Source organism: Mandrillus leucophaeus, unplaced genomic scaffold (assembly GCF_000951045.1).
Source record: "Mandrillus leucophaeus isolate KB7577 unplaced genomic scaffold, Mleu.le_1.0 Scaffold18, whole genome shotgun sequence".
Classification (NCBI taxonomy): Eukaryota; Metazoa; Chordata; class Mammalia; order Primates; family Cercopithecidae; genus Mandrillus; species Mandrillus leucophaeus.
Genome location: NW_012101809.1, coordinates 2,024,913 through 2,039,722, shown reverse-complemented (window position 1 = coordinate 2,039,722; position 14,810 = coordinate 2,024,913). Strand labels below are relative to the sequence as shown.

Below are 14,810 nucleotides of genomic sequence, written 5' to 3'. Positions count from 1 at the left end.
GGAGGTTGCAGTGAGCCGAGATTGCACCACTGCAGCACTTCAGCCTGGGAGATCAAGCGAGACTCTGTCTTAAAAATAAATAAATAAAATTAAAAAAAAATGTAAAGAGTAACCTGAACTCTACTTTCAATCAGTCATATGGCCTGTCATTCTGAGCACAATCTATGTGGAAAAAAAACTTCTGCTATGCAGATGTTTGTGCTGTTAAGCTCTGCCACTAGGAGGCAACACCATTCACAAACATGTTACACATAGGACAAGGTTTCTAACAGTCTTTTTGTGGTGGGTGAAAAATTCCAGGGCGGGAAATACATTGATTTCAGATAAGTAAATGTGTAAAGGAGTATACACAGCAATCTAATGTCTATCAGTTGAGATTGAGTTAAATAAATCATGGTATAGCCTAACAAAGGAATACTATGAAGCCAATGAAAAGGACAACATATCAATACTCTGAGATGAAATGCTCAATAATTTGCTGCTATCTGAAATAAACAAGTTATAAGAAATATTCACATGTTCTGTTTATGTTAAGTTACATGGCAATTTTTGAATGCAGAGAATACTCTAGAAAACACTGACTAAAATGTAACAGCTCCAGAAATTAGGACTTGGGAGGAGTTCAGCCTTCTTATTCTAATTTAAAAAAATTTAAATTGTTCACTCAAAACAGATTCTGACAGAAACTTCTTTTTAAAAATATTTCAGGCTGGGTGCGGCGGCTCACACCTGTAGTCCCATAACTTTGGGAGGCCGAGGTTGGGGGACCACTTAAGGCCAGGAATTCGAGGCCAGCCTGGCCAACATGGTGAAACCCCGTCTCTACTAAAAATACAAAACTTAGCCAGGTGTGGTGGCACAGGCCTGTAATCCCAGCTACTTGAGAGGCTGAGGCAGGAGAATCGCTTGAACCCAGGAGGTGGAAGTTGCAGTGAGCAGAGATCACACCACTGCACTCCAGCCTGGGCGACCGAGTGAGACTGTCTCTCAAAAATAAACAAACAAATAAATAACAAATAAATAAATAAATTTTAATCTCCTTTCCATTTTACTCGAAATTTTCACAATCAAACCTGAATTCCTTTTGAAAATCGCTAAAAAAAATAAGTTCTAACCTTTTTCTGGTCTACTACATTTAGATACTCATGATAAAATCACAAAAATGCAAGGATTTTAATTACATTTTAACAATTAAACTTACAAAATACTAGTTAGGAGTATAGCATTAAAATGAATTGACATAATTTCTAAAAATACTTACAAGTTGGTAAATCCTCCCATGATGAAAATTGACTTGGAATCAAAAAAGGAGAAATGAGACAAAGTGTCTTACACAGAGAAAGTGTTTACTGAATGATCAGTCTGGTTTTCAGAAAATAAATATGAAATTTATTAAAAAACTGCTTAAATGAAGGTATGCTTGTATGTCATAATTAGGGTTTGAATGGCTATAATGATGGACCCACATCAACAAGAGGCAAATTAACATAGATAAATGCAAAGTCTTACTCAGAGGTTTAAGAAACGATATATACAATTAGAGAATAATGAAGCCCCGGCACAACAGTAAATGAAGTTTTTCTTTTTTTTTTTTTGAAATGGGGTCTTGCTCTGTTGCCCAGGCTGGAGTACGGTGCATGATTAGTTTTGAACTGTAAGAAGTAGAAATTTGTAGGTTTCTTCAGATAGGCAAGAGTCTCACTGAAAACTGCTGGTAAGACAGACCTCATCTGGAGCATGTGTCCACATATTTTCGGTGGAGGCAGTGAGGGAACACTTTAGGAGTGACATTGACAAGCTACTCCTTTACTTGGATCTTGCCTTAACAGCAAGACCTTCAACTACTTTACACTTTAAAAAAGCAAACTTTTTCTCTCACCCTGGTACTCTCTGTATCCACCTTACCCTACATTTTCTTCATAGCACTTATCCGACATAATACACTTATAAATGTGTACACACACACTTGTTTATTGTCTGTCTCCTCTATATTAGCACGTGGGCTTCATGAGATCAGAGACACTGATTTTTTCATTGCTGTTCTCTCCAGTGCCTAGCACAGCTGGCACTCAAAATGCCAACTATATAAAACAACAAATGAAAGGCTGTACTGGAATATCTCTCCAGTTCTCACTAAATACGAGATTTCTTGATGCTATCATAAAACCCAGAGTAGAACTCCATGTTTTCCCACTTTTCACTTTATATATAGCTGCAGTTCTTTGATAACATTGATACTTTCTTCCTTTTTGTTATAGGATTTCCAGGGCAAACACTCATTGTAAAGGACTCTTTTATACTACGATTCCTTTTTCCTGAATGTATATTTTTCACACATTTAGGATTTTATTAAAGTAGAATACTCAGTAACCTGAGAATAACTTTTTTTTTTTTTTTTAAACAGATGTGGTCTTGCTATGTTACCCAGGCTGGTCTTGAACTAGCAATCCTCCTGCCTTGGTATCTCAAAGTGCTAGAATTACAGGCATGAGCCACTGCCAAGAATAACTTGTCATTCATAATCATTCTTGTCTTTGGAAGAAGGATAATTCCAATCTAACTGGGTAGTTACTATAGCACTCGTTGATACAGAAGCTATTATACAGGAAAAAGCCCCTTCCATGCTCTCCCATACAAATGTTTTTTGGAGACAGAGTCTCACTCTGTCCCCCAGGCTGGAGTGCAATGGTGCGATCTTGGCTCACTGTAAACTTCACCTCCTGGGTTCAGCAATTCTCCTGCCTCAGCCTCCTGAGTAGCTGGGATTACGGGTGCTCACTACCACACCTGGCTAATTTTTGTATTTTTAGTAGAGACAGTGTTTCACCATGTTGGCCAGGCTGATCTCCAACTCCTGACCTCGTGATCCGCCCGCCTCGGCCTCCCAAAGTGCTGGGATTACAGGCCTTAGCCACTGTGCCCGGGTGATACAAATGTCAGGAGTAAGAAACTTCTACATTAATCTGCATGAAGGTCCAAAGTATCTAGAGTAATACCAGAACTCTATACATAGCATCAATGATACCACTGATATTTAAAAAGTTACCAATTGAATTAACTTTGTGGAATTATCATATCTTAAATTTATGATAATTATTTAAGTGGATTTAAGCGTTAAATATGAATGGGGAAAAGAATCAGTTGGATTTGCATCCAAAAAAACCATATATACAAATGGGGAAATATTAGTATACAATTAAAATTCTGAAAATGTATACAGGTACCACCATAAACATGAAAAAAACGTTAAAAAGAAATTTAGGTATGTAAGCATTAGACAATCCCTTCTAAAACTAACTATAATAGTGATTTATCACTGTGATGAAGGGTTCAGGTATAACTAACACTGACTGTCCTGTACAACTATCTACACTATCACTTCCTTTATAATCTCTTTACATTGACTCTTTTTGCCACATTCTAAGTCACTGACATCATGGATGTGCTACATTAATTTTTTTCTGCAGTAATGTACAAATAAAATTATATTTAAAAGTTTTTGACTTGGAAATATAGTAGGAGGCAACTATAACCCTCCAAACATTCCTCTTACCCGAAATAGCCACTTTAACACAGGGACAGGACACTGGACATAGTGATAAGCAGATGTAAGGAAACCTTGTGTTGTCAAAAAAATCTGATCTGTTTTTCCCGATCTGAAAAAATAAAGTAAAATCAACATGACTATTAACTTCATGGCAAAATACTTCTACTATCACCACCACCACCATCACATCTGACATAATCAGAGAAATGAGCAAGCAAATCATCTTCAGTCCATGGAGGTGGACTCTACACAAATATGGATGAGTTACTCATAAAATAAATTGAATTGATGGCCTAAAGCTGATCCAATCTGTTGGCTAGGCTCCATATTTAACTGGTAGACAAAGCTATATTTGCTGGTAGTGTTGAGAGACAGCCTATCAAGTCTCAGACTGGGGAAGTACTTTAAAAAATTGGCAGCAAAACTGATGTGATCTCTCTAGAGCTGAGATATCATGCACTGAGAGAAATTAGATCAGTTTGGGCATTGTGGTGGAGATTACTAGCTGCACATTCCAGCATCTATTTTTCCCTCTCTTCTTGGTAACTGAACCCTGATTTGTAGCTGCGAACACTAGCTGCCTGAAATAAACATCACTCTCTGGCTTCCCTTGTGGCCAAGTGTGGCCATATTGACTAAGTTCTATTCAACTAACTTAGAGTGTGGAAATGCTGTGTGGAATTTCTGGGAATTTGAACTAAAGGATGGAGCTCTAATAGCACCCGAAGCTAGGTGCTAAGAATGCTGGAGAAGAAAGATTATATGGTAAAACTGGCACTCCAGCCCTGGACTTGCTACTTTTATACTTCTTTCAAATACACTTCTTGTTTAAACCACTATTATTTTGACAGTCACTGTTATTATATACTGATCTCAATCCTAATTAATAAAGGCATGTGATGTGTCAAACAACTATCCTACACTGCTTCCTATAATTAAAGAAGAAAACATAAAGATCACTAGTAATAAGAGGATTAGGAAACTTAATAGGTCATAATAGAAATTAACCTTTTAGAAGATTATATGAGTCAGAAGTGTTTTAGAGTAATTTTTTATACATATAAAAGTAAAATGTCTATTTTTCTACTTACTTAAGAATAAGTTTTTCTACAGCACTTTGTCCAATAAAACCAGAGTCTCTTAAATCCAAGGTATACTGATTGAAAATTTTTCCAGAATTGAGGAAATTAAATATTTCTTCACCTGGATGATGATCAGGAATAGCATCAATTGTAACTGAAAATTTCTTTAGAAATTCCCTGAAACATAAAAACAAGTCAATCAATACCAAATTGTTACACTACATATACTTTTGTATTTAAAAGCTGGGTGCAAAGAAAACTATTTTTTAAACCAATGTTAATCCCAAATTAGAAGACTAGCATGAGAAAAGTATGCTTTGCTTCTTCCACTTTTTAGTCAAAAGCTGTTAGTCAAAAGCCACTAAATGTGTCTACGTGAAAAGAAACAATAACCAGGAGGAAAGATAAAAGATGAAACTTGGTCCTAACATTTGCCTTTCAAACCCATCACAGACAGATTAGAAACCTATCATAAATTATTCACTAACAGCCATCGATGGCCCATTTATTTTACAAAAACAAAACAAAACAAAATGTAAAAACTTTAATAGGGTAAAATACATTACGAAAAATGCTATACCTGTGCTCTTCTAAGAGGCCATCCTCATCATCTGTACTGTCTTCTTCTCCAATTCTGATTGGGGATTTAATGCCTCGGCCTTGCCTTATGTCTTCTTGTAGTTGCTTCTGCAGTTCATCTAGCCTGAGAATTGGAAAGAATGTTATAACAGTTTACTCTAAGAATATTAAAAAACAGTCTTCAGTTTATATCTAAAAGCAGCACAAAGAAAACCCTTATTAAGTACCCTGGTATATGACAAATTTTGTTATACTATAGGTCAAATTATGTCTCCCAAATACATCATGATGTACAATTTTCATGAAAACAGATATATTTTAGGTGCCAGGTTTTTACCCAGTTACCAGTGTGGCATTAGAATAGTGTTCCATTGCATAAAAGACTTGAGGATTTCCATAAAGCTAGAACTTCAAGAATGATCTGTCCAAACCACTTACAGAATGGGAAAAAAACCCTGGTAAGTTAACTAGGCTTTCTAGCAGTAGTTGTCACTGTCATCATCATCACAACACCTAACACTTACCAAGCACTTAATATGTGACAGGCACTGTACTAAGGGCTTTACATATTAATTCTTTTAACCCTCACAACAACCCCATGTAGTAGTTTATACACCTTTTATAGATAAGAAAACTGACATTAGAAAAGCAAAGTAACTTGCAAGAGCTTGTAATGCAAGAATGTGGGATTCATAGCCAGAGAGTCTAGCTCCAGAGTCCTTGCTTATACTGCCTCTCCCAGATTAAGTTATTTTAAACAAGGTTCTTACCCCAGCCACAAACAGTGGATAAGTACAGCTGAAGAGTAAATAACTAGTAAATGTACTGTTCTATCGTTACAGAAAAGGGTCAATCATTTGATTAAACTAGTACCCCTATCTTTCATTTGTGAAGTGCTCGATTTTAAAGGAGGAACTTCAGATTCCACATCACAGATCACAAGAATTCATGAAATATTTAAAGAATTTTACAATACAGACAAGTTCTCTAATTAAATTCAGAAAGGAGGAAGCTTTTGAACTACTAATCATCTGAAAAATTCCTAAAGTTAGTTACTTGGTTATCAAATTTGAGATATGTAGCACATACCAACTTCTATGTAATCAAGTCAGCTAAGCTGTTACTGAAGTTCTCCAGGGTATGTTCAAGGACATTCCTTGAATTAACAAGGAATATATTTTTCCCCTCTTACTAGCAAAACCTGTCCATAATTAGTCACATAAATTTCATTAAGATCATTATGATTCTCAACTTTTTTATCTCTCTCTCATGTGTGTGTGTGGTGGGCGGGGGGTGCGGGGAGAGCGGTGTTCATCATCATTCTAAACTTTTTCCTCAAAAGAGTAACTTGATAGAAATATTTCAGAAAATTCTACCTGTGTGAACCCCCCCACCCACCAAACAACCCAATTAAAAACAGGCAAAGAACCTGAAAAGACATTTCTCCACTTGTATAACAAATGGCCAAAAAGCACATGAAAATATGTTAACATCATTAGTCATTAGGGAAGGCAAACCAAACAATAAGGAGATACCACTTTACTATTAGGATGGCTATTATCAAAACAAACAAACAAAAAACATAGAAAAAAATAATGTGTTGGCAAAGATGTGGAGAAACTGGAACCCTTGTTCACTGTTGGTGCAGATGTGCAATGGTGCAGCCATTGTGGAAAACAGTGTGGCGGTACCTCAAAAAATTAAATGGAATTACCATATAATCCAGTAAGTCCACTTATGTGTATATATGCCCAACAGAATTTAAAGGAGAGACCTGAAGAGAGATTTGTATACCCATGTTCATAGCAGCATTATTCACAGTAGCCAAAAAGTGGAAGCAATCCAAAGGTCCACTGACAGATGACTAAAGAAAATGTGTTATAGACATAATACAATGGAATTATCAGCTTTAAAAAGAATGGAAATTCTGACACATGCTACAATATGAATGAACCCTGAAGACACTGCTCTAAATGAAATAAGACAGTCATAAAAGGACAAATATAATATCACTTACAAGAGGTACCTAAAACAGTCAATTTCATAGAGACAAAGTAGAAGAGTAGTTGCTGAGGGTGGTAGGAAGGGGAGAATGGGGAGTTATTGTTTAATGGATATGGAGTTTCAGTTTGGAACAATGAAAAAGTTCTGAAGCTAGATGGTGGTAATGGTTGCACAACATATAAATGTACTTAATTTTTACATGTACACTGAACTGTACATGTAAAAATGGTTAAAATGGTAAATTTTATATGTATTTTCCCTTAAAAAAACCACAAAAAATTCTACCCACACTTTCGATCTAGAATTTCAGCTATCAGATACTAGTTGTAATAAACATAAAGGAATTTATATTATTAGTTACTCCAGTATACTATAAAAACCTGGATCTTTTGATGTAGTCTATGAAGAAGAGAGCCCGTCTTACTCCTTTTTTTTGAGGCAGGGTCTTATTCTGCCACCCAGACTGGAGTGCAGTGACTCAATCACAGCTCACTGCAGCCTTGACCTCCTTGGGCTCAGGTGATCCTCCCACCTCGGCCTGTTGAGTAGCTGGGACCAGAGGCATGTGGCACCATGACTGGCTAATTTTTGTATTTTTTGTAGAGATGGGGTTTCACCATGTTGCCCAGGCTGGTCTCAAACTCCTGGGCTCAAGAGATCCGCTTGCTTTGGCCTCCTAAAGTATTGGATTACAGGCATGAGCCACCATACCAGGCCTCTTTTTTTCATTTGAGACTGGGTCTCACTCTGCCACCCAGGCTGGAGTGAAGTGGCGCCATCACTGCTCACCACAGCCTTGAATTCCTGGGCTCAAGTAATCTTGCCTGTCTCCCAAAGTGCTGTGATTATAGGCATGAGCCACTGTGTCCAGCCAACATATCTTATTCTAACACAGTTGACAACAGAGTCCAAAATGCATGCTAATTTCTCACGATTTTTTTAAAAAGGTAAATTAAAAGTAAGCCACACAAACAAGCAGAATGTTAAATTTAGCAAATTAATCTTTATGCTAACGAACCTTTGTGTGTCTTCCATTTCCTTCACTAGACGCTCTAAGGTATTTGTGTAAGTTCCAGGATGAACATGTTCCTAAAACAAGAAAATTTAGAAATACTTTACAACATGTCTTAGTAGAAGAACTGGGATGTTTTAAGTAATTAAGGGTATGGAAGACTATTTTCTATTTCAATAATCTGGGCCAGGATAAAACCTTTCTTAAAGGATAATTTTCACCATCATGCTTTAAATTCAGTATTTTGCACTGCAGACAAATTGATTTTACTACCTATTAGGAAAGACAGTACTTATAAAACCCTGCTAACTTTGAGATGTGACTGCAAACACTCAAGGACTCTGTGGCTACCCTGTCTTTACTTTTAAATTCTATTTTAGTAGAATCAAACTACTAATTTTTAGGTGTTACCATGGAATATTAACACCTTCCCCACCAAATTTTACAGACATCTTAGAATTTAATTCAGCTTATTCCCAAGATAGAATGAAGCACTTTATAAATAAAATTGCACACCACAATCAACAACATTTCTACACACTACCTTCATTTACAGATGTGGTCTCCAAAGCAGGGGGTGTGCAAGGTGATCCATTGGGGTGCAGGAAGAAAATAATAGAACTTCTATTTATATGGAACTTCTATAGAGACTCCAGTAGAACTTAGTCTATAGTAACTTCTACGTAACTTCTATAGGAAAATACTTATTTTTCTCTTCTTCCTTTTAAATTCTGTTTTTGCATATGCTTTAGAAAGTACACAGTATCATAGTGGTACATGTAATCTAAAGGTATACATATATGTCGGGGTACATGCTCAAAAATTGTTTTTACTAATAAAAGTGTGTGTGATCAAAAGAGTTTGGAGACCACTGACTTAACAGTAATAAAACTGAAGATATGGAAACTCATTTACCAAACAAGAACTATTCCATTTTCAGTCCAATTATGAGTTATAACACTAAATTTTAAAGTAAGTTCCAATAATCCACCCCTTTCACTAATCATCTTTCCCTCTTCAAGTAAAGATAAATGTCACAGAACTACTTACTGTGTAGTCTGATGACTGAGATCTAAGCCCCTTGGAAAGAGCAGGAGGCTTTCCTGTAGTTGCAGGAGTCTGATTGAAGTTCAAAGCCATGATTTCTTCCAGTGACTTTAATGTTTCCTCTTCCTCATCACTGTCTAGGTTGTAACCTAAACTTTCTTCATCACTATCAAAATCACCCCTTAGTTTTCGTTTCAGTGCACTGCTACCTGCATTGGAATTTCCTGAACTCTCTCTTTCTGAAGGGGCTTTATCTGAAGGTGCTGCAGGGCTTGGGACACATGGCACAACTTCCAAAGCAGCAGGGGGAGACTTTGTAGGAGTGCCATATTCTGAGCGCAAAGGTCCCCCAGAAATTTTCCCTGAAGATACATTAGAATCAGCCTTATTAGTCTTTGCTTTGTGTTCCTTGTGTTTGGTGGATTCTGTAGAATGCCCAGAACATTCTTTAGATGAGGAACGCTCTTTATCTCTTTTAGAAACTGGAAGAGTACAATTTTTAGCATTTAATGGTACTAGAGAGGAACCAGCACTTGGAACATGGGAAAGTAAAGGTAGTTTTGTCTCCTTCTCCTTTGTCATGGAGCTAGTGGTTTTATTTTTCTGAGGGTTGCTAGCTTTTTTAATTGCAGACTTTTCCTGAGGTAAAGGTAAGTGGGGTTTCTGCATCTTAGTCTCCTTGGCACCTGCCACTCGGATTTGGTCACTATTCCTGGTAGAATGGTGGCTAGAATTTGAAGGTGCTAAGCCTGCAGAAGAGCGATCAGTTTCATCATTCGGTTCCTTGGATATATCTTCTAAGCGTAACACATCACCAGGTGTCTTCAGTGCAATATGTTTTATAAATTTTTCTTTCTGATGTGGTCCATCAGGACGCTTTTCAAGGAAGGACTCTTTTGCTTTTGGTATCATAGATTCTCTTGTGCTTTTCAGATCTGAGTCCACAGAGTTCCTTTTTCTTTTTTCAGGGAATTTATTCTGCTTAGCGCCTGCTAAAATTTAATTTTTCTTAGATTAGTGAAAAATATACTTTCCAACTTTAATAAAGTTTATTCAGTGAGTGTCTAGAATGTTTAAAATTCTAAGTATTAAGGCTGAGATTAGTCACCATGTATGGAATGCAGAAAAAGAGTTAATGTTATTTATCAACTGGATAAATACTGGTGTCCAAGAAATTTAAAGCTAATGACAAATGCTCATTTTTAATTCCAAAGCTATGAAAAGTTTACCACCTTAATAGAATTAAAGATGTCACTCCCTAAAACAAACGACTGTATATTGGTACCAAGTTAAGGATTCCATAGGCACTTTTGGAAATTCTTTTAGACCTAGGACAACCTGGTTGCAGAAATGTAACACTTCTACATTTAAATGTATAGTACTTTAAAACACATATAGGATAAGCAGTTGAAGGCAGATAAATATTAATCTCTCATTAAAAAAAAATCACAGTGTGTCCCAATGCAGTATGACTGGTGTACTTACAAAAGGGAAAATTTGGAGACAAAGACAGACATGCACAGAGGGAATACAAAGTGAAAATACACAAGGAAAAGATGCTGTGTGACTGGAGTGATGCAGCTCTAAGTCAAGAAATGCCAAAGATTGCAGGCAAAAGCCAGAAGCTAGAAGAGGTAAGGAAGTATTCTCCCCTAGAGTTGCCAGAGACATCATGGCCCTATTGATACCCTGATTTTAAACTTCTAGCTTCCAGAACTGTGAAACAACACTTTGTAGTTTTAAGACACCCTGGTTTTGGCACTTTGTTATGGCAGCCCTAGGAAACTAATGTAAGCTATGTTTATTATAGCCCCATCCTGAAGTACTTTAATAACCACATACATTTGAATGAACCAGTTTTTAAAAATTCATATTGTGGGCTGAGTGCAGTGGGCCAAACCTGTAATCCCAGCATTCTGGGAGGCCGAGGTAGGCAGACCACTTGAGGTCAGGAGTTTGAGACCAGCCTGCCCAACATGGCGAAACCCTGTCTCTACTGAAAATACAAAAATCAGCCCGGCATGGTGGTGCATGCCTGTACTCCCAGCTACTTGGGAGGCCAACGCAGGAGAATCGCTTGAACCTGGGAGGTGGAGGTTGCACTGAGCTGAGGTGGCGCCACTGCACGCCAGCCTGGGCACGAGAGCGAGACTCCATTAAAAAAAAAAAAATTCACTTTAACCTGGTGCAGTGGTGTGTGCCTATACAGTCCCAGCTACTCAGGAGGCTGAGGTGGTAAGATAACTTGAGCCCAGGAGTTCAAGACCAGCCTAAGTACCAAAGCAAGACTTCACCTCAAAAAAACAAAATAACAACAACAAAAAACAAAAAATTCACTATTTATACAATCGGTCATCCCCAAACCAGATTTCCCTAAATCAAATTTTCTGCACATGGACAGATGTCTCCACTCCCCAAGAGTTTGCTTGAAAAACCCAAAATGGCTAGGCACAGTGGCTCATGCCTGTAATACCAGAACTTTGGGAGGCCAAGGTGGGAGTTCGTGAGCTCAGACGAAACCCTGCCTCTACAAAAAGTACAACCCCATCAATCCCTTCTCTACTCAGAAAATTTCTTATCTTTTGGCCATGTCCAGTGGCTCATGCCTATAATCCCAGCACTTTGAGAGGCTGAGGCAGGAGGATCACTTGAGCTCAGGAGTTTGAGACCAGCTTAGGCAACATGGTGAAACACTGTCTCAACAAAAACTACAAAAATTAGCCGGGTGCGGTGGCATGTGCCTGTAGTCCCACCTACTTGGCAGGCTGAGGTGGGAGGACTGCTTGAGCCCCGTAAGGTTACAATGTGCTATAATTGTGCCACTGCACTCCAGCCTGGGCACCAGAGTGAGACCTTGTGTCAAAATAAGTAAAATAAAATAAAGCCCCCCAAAACCAAACTTGAGAGTTAAGCAGTTATGATTTGGATAGCTTGATCAATATATAATCTGAAAAATTCAATTTATAAAAATGAAATTAACTAATTAATTAACAAATACCCTTATCTCTGTTCTTTTACAGATATCTCCCATTACTCGAGGAAATCATTCCAATCCATTCAGTTTTCCGCGGTTAAATGTCTTATAAAAAAGGACAGGGGTCACAGCATGAGAAATTAAATGACTAAACAAAAGAGAAGATTTGGGGTACTGATTACCACACTTTTAAGTATGAGATTACAAAAAATGAGCTACAGAGCTGCCAGTTTGAGTTCTGTTCCATTTTTCTAGAGAAGTCAGATAATTTAAATACAGCAAGAAATGAGGAGAAATTCCTGCTTTGCTCAGGAATTATCCAGGGTTGATCCAGGAGGAGACAAACACTGTTTGTAGAAGATGTTTAGGATAAGTCAGCTTATTACGAGGTTTCATCATCTAGAATTAGAGAAAAGTGAATTGGTACTGCAGGTAGGATCCCCTTTAGCAAGCTCTTCAGGTCAGGTGATTAATTGCAAAATGTTCATAATTATTTTTGTATCCTTTGTTCAGCCTGTAGAGAACATTTGTTTTACAACTTTTCAAATATTTCAAATATACTAATACATAAAATATTCATATAAGAGAGAGATTGAGTTGGTAAAAAGAAAAGAGGCTGGGCATGGTGGCTCACCCCCGTAATCCCAGCACTTTGGGAGGCTGAGGCAGGAGGATTGCTTGAGCCCAGGAGTTCAATGCTGCAAGTGAATTATACTCGCACCACTGCACTCCAGCCTAGGAAACAGTGAGACTCCATCTTAAGCAAAAGGAGAAATCCAATGGCCATTAATAGGTGATTGGTTATTAATCAGTTATGAAATGTACAAGCAACGGATTAAATTTCACCTCAGAATTCAGCCAAAAGACAGGGCTCTAGAAGACCAAAGGGCCAAATGCCTATGCTAACATTACTTCTGAAATCCCTGAACTTGTATGTGATTAATGATTGCGTGATTACATACATCACCATGACAATTGATAAGTGTATTAACAAGATGAGCAAGACATACCATTTGGATTTTTATTTTTATTTATTTTTTTTGAGATTGAGTACTTTCTCTGTGACCCAGGCTGGAGTGCAGTGGCACCATCTCCGCTCACTGCAACCTCCGCCTTCCAGATTCAAGCAATTTTCCTGCCTTGGCCTCCTGAGTAGCTGGGATGACAGGCATGGGCACCATGCCCAGCTAATTGTTGTATTTTTAGTAGAGACGAGGTTTCACCATGTTGGCCAGGCTGGTCTCGAACCCCTGACCTCAGGTGATCCACCTGCATCGGCCTCCCAAAGTGCTGGGATTACAGGCATGAACCACCGTGCCTGGCCTGGATTTTTTAATAACTTTGCCATCAGACACAATAAGCATTCTTTATGCTATCTAGAGTGAAATAACCCCTTGTCCTTTATATGCTGAAATTCTGTTGATGTTAGTCAACTGAAGTATAAATGTATATTTATTAAGAGTATAATGCTATAATTATTAGTGATTATGAAATACATGCAGAAATATTAGTAATAAAAACGTAAGTGAAGGCAACCATCATAAGTCAGCCTCTGAAAATATGTAGAAAGCATCCTTTCCAAGCAGTACTCAAAAACTTTGCTAGGTGGGATTATATAAATGAAACTTATACTTTAGCCACCATGAATGAAATTTGCAAATCCAGGAAATCAAAAGTTTTTAAAATCTTAAGTCAGAGAAGAAAGAAAAGGAATAATGTGGTAGCCACACCACCAGTAGCAGCCCCTTATATAAAATAATATTTTGTTCTTCCATTAACTTTGGTGCAAAGTGATCATGTATTTAGTATTAAAAATGTGCAATACAGTGAGTGAAGAAGCAATCTCCTGGCTGAGAAATTCCTGTTCTTGTACAATAATGTCAAAATTCATTAAAATTGGTCATAAAATCAGCAACATTATAAAAATTAAATAAACAAAAAACACACAAAACTTCAGATTTATTCCTGTATCCTAGAAGTTCCTTCTATTGAAGATTGATTTTACTAGTTGAGGGTGCTTGGTCAAAATGCAATGAACCTCTAAAATACAAATAAAATGAAGGAGTAGATGAAACCTGAAGGAGGAGTTAGAACTGTCTCTCTGTACTTCTGCTTTTCCATCTCTAAAAGTAAACCACCATAATAAAGTTATAAGGTTCAAATGAATTAAAATCACATAAAATGGAATAGCACGCAGTAGGTACTCAATGAAAGTCAGCTATTATTATGTCCAATGTATCTTACTGAATGTGGGAATCTCCCTGTTTTTCAAAGTGTATAATCATATCAGGAAAAAAATCTGATACACTAGACTATTAACTGCTGTCAGTTATGGAGACCTTTCATTTCTTGTTGCAAACTTCTGCAGTGTTTGTGCTTGAATCTTCTATTTTCTAGTTTTGTAGGATCCCCTTTAGCAAGCTCTTCAGGTCAGGTGATTAATTGCAAAATGTTCATAATTATTTAGGCCTCCTTTGTTCAGCCTGTAGAGAACATTTGTTTTACAACTTTTCAAATATTTCAAATATACTAATACATAAAATATTCATATAAGAGAGAGATTGA

At 37.3% G+C, this 14,810-nt stretch overlaps 1 protein-coding gene across 2 annotated transcripts in view; it reads right to left on the bottom strand.

The window, feature by feature from the left end:
* FAM178A (family with sequence similarity 178, member A) overlaps positions 1 to 14,810 on the bottom strand; it is a 68,053-nt gene that overhangs the window by 45,595 nt on the left and 7,648 nt on the right. For both annotated transcript variants that reach the window (XM_011977407.1, XM_011977406.1), the window contains exons 5-9: positions 9,275 to 10,263; positions 8,231 to 8,301; positions 5,210 to 5,332; positions 4,639 to 4,806; positions 3,554 to 3,656 (exon numbers count right to left, since the gene is read on the bottom strand). In XM_011977407.1, the coding sequence (XP_011832797.1) occupies positions 3,554 to 3,656; positions 4,639 to 4,806; positions 5,210 to 5,332; positions 8,231 to 8,301; positions 9,275 to 10,263 (1,454 nt within the window). The remainder of the gene's footprint in view (positions 1 to 3,553; positions 3,657 to 4,638; positions 4,807 to 5,209; positions 5,333 to 8,230; positions 8,302 to 9,274; positions 10,264 to 14,810) is intronic.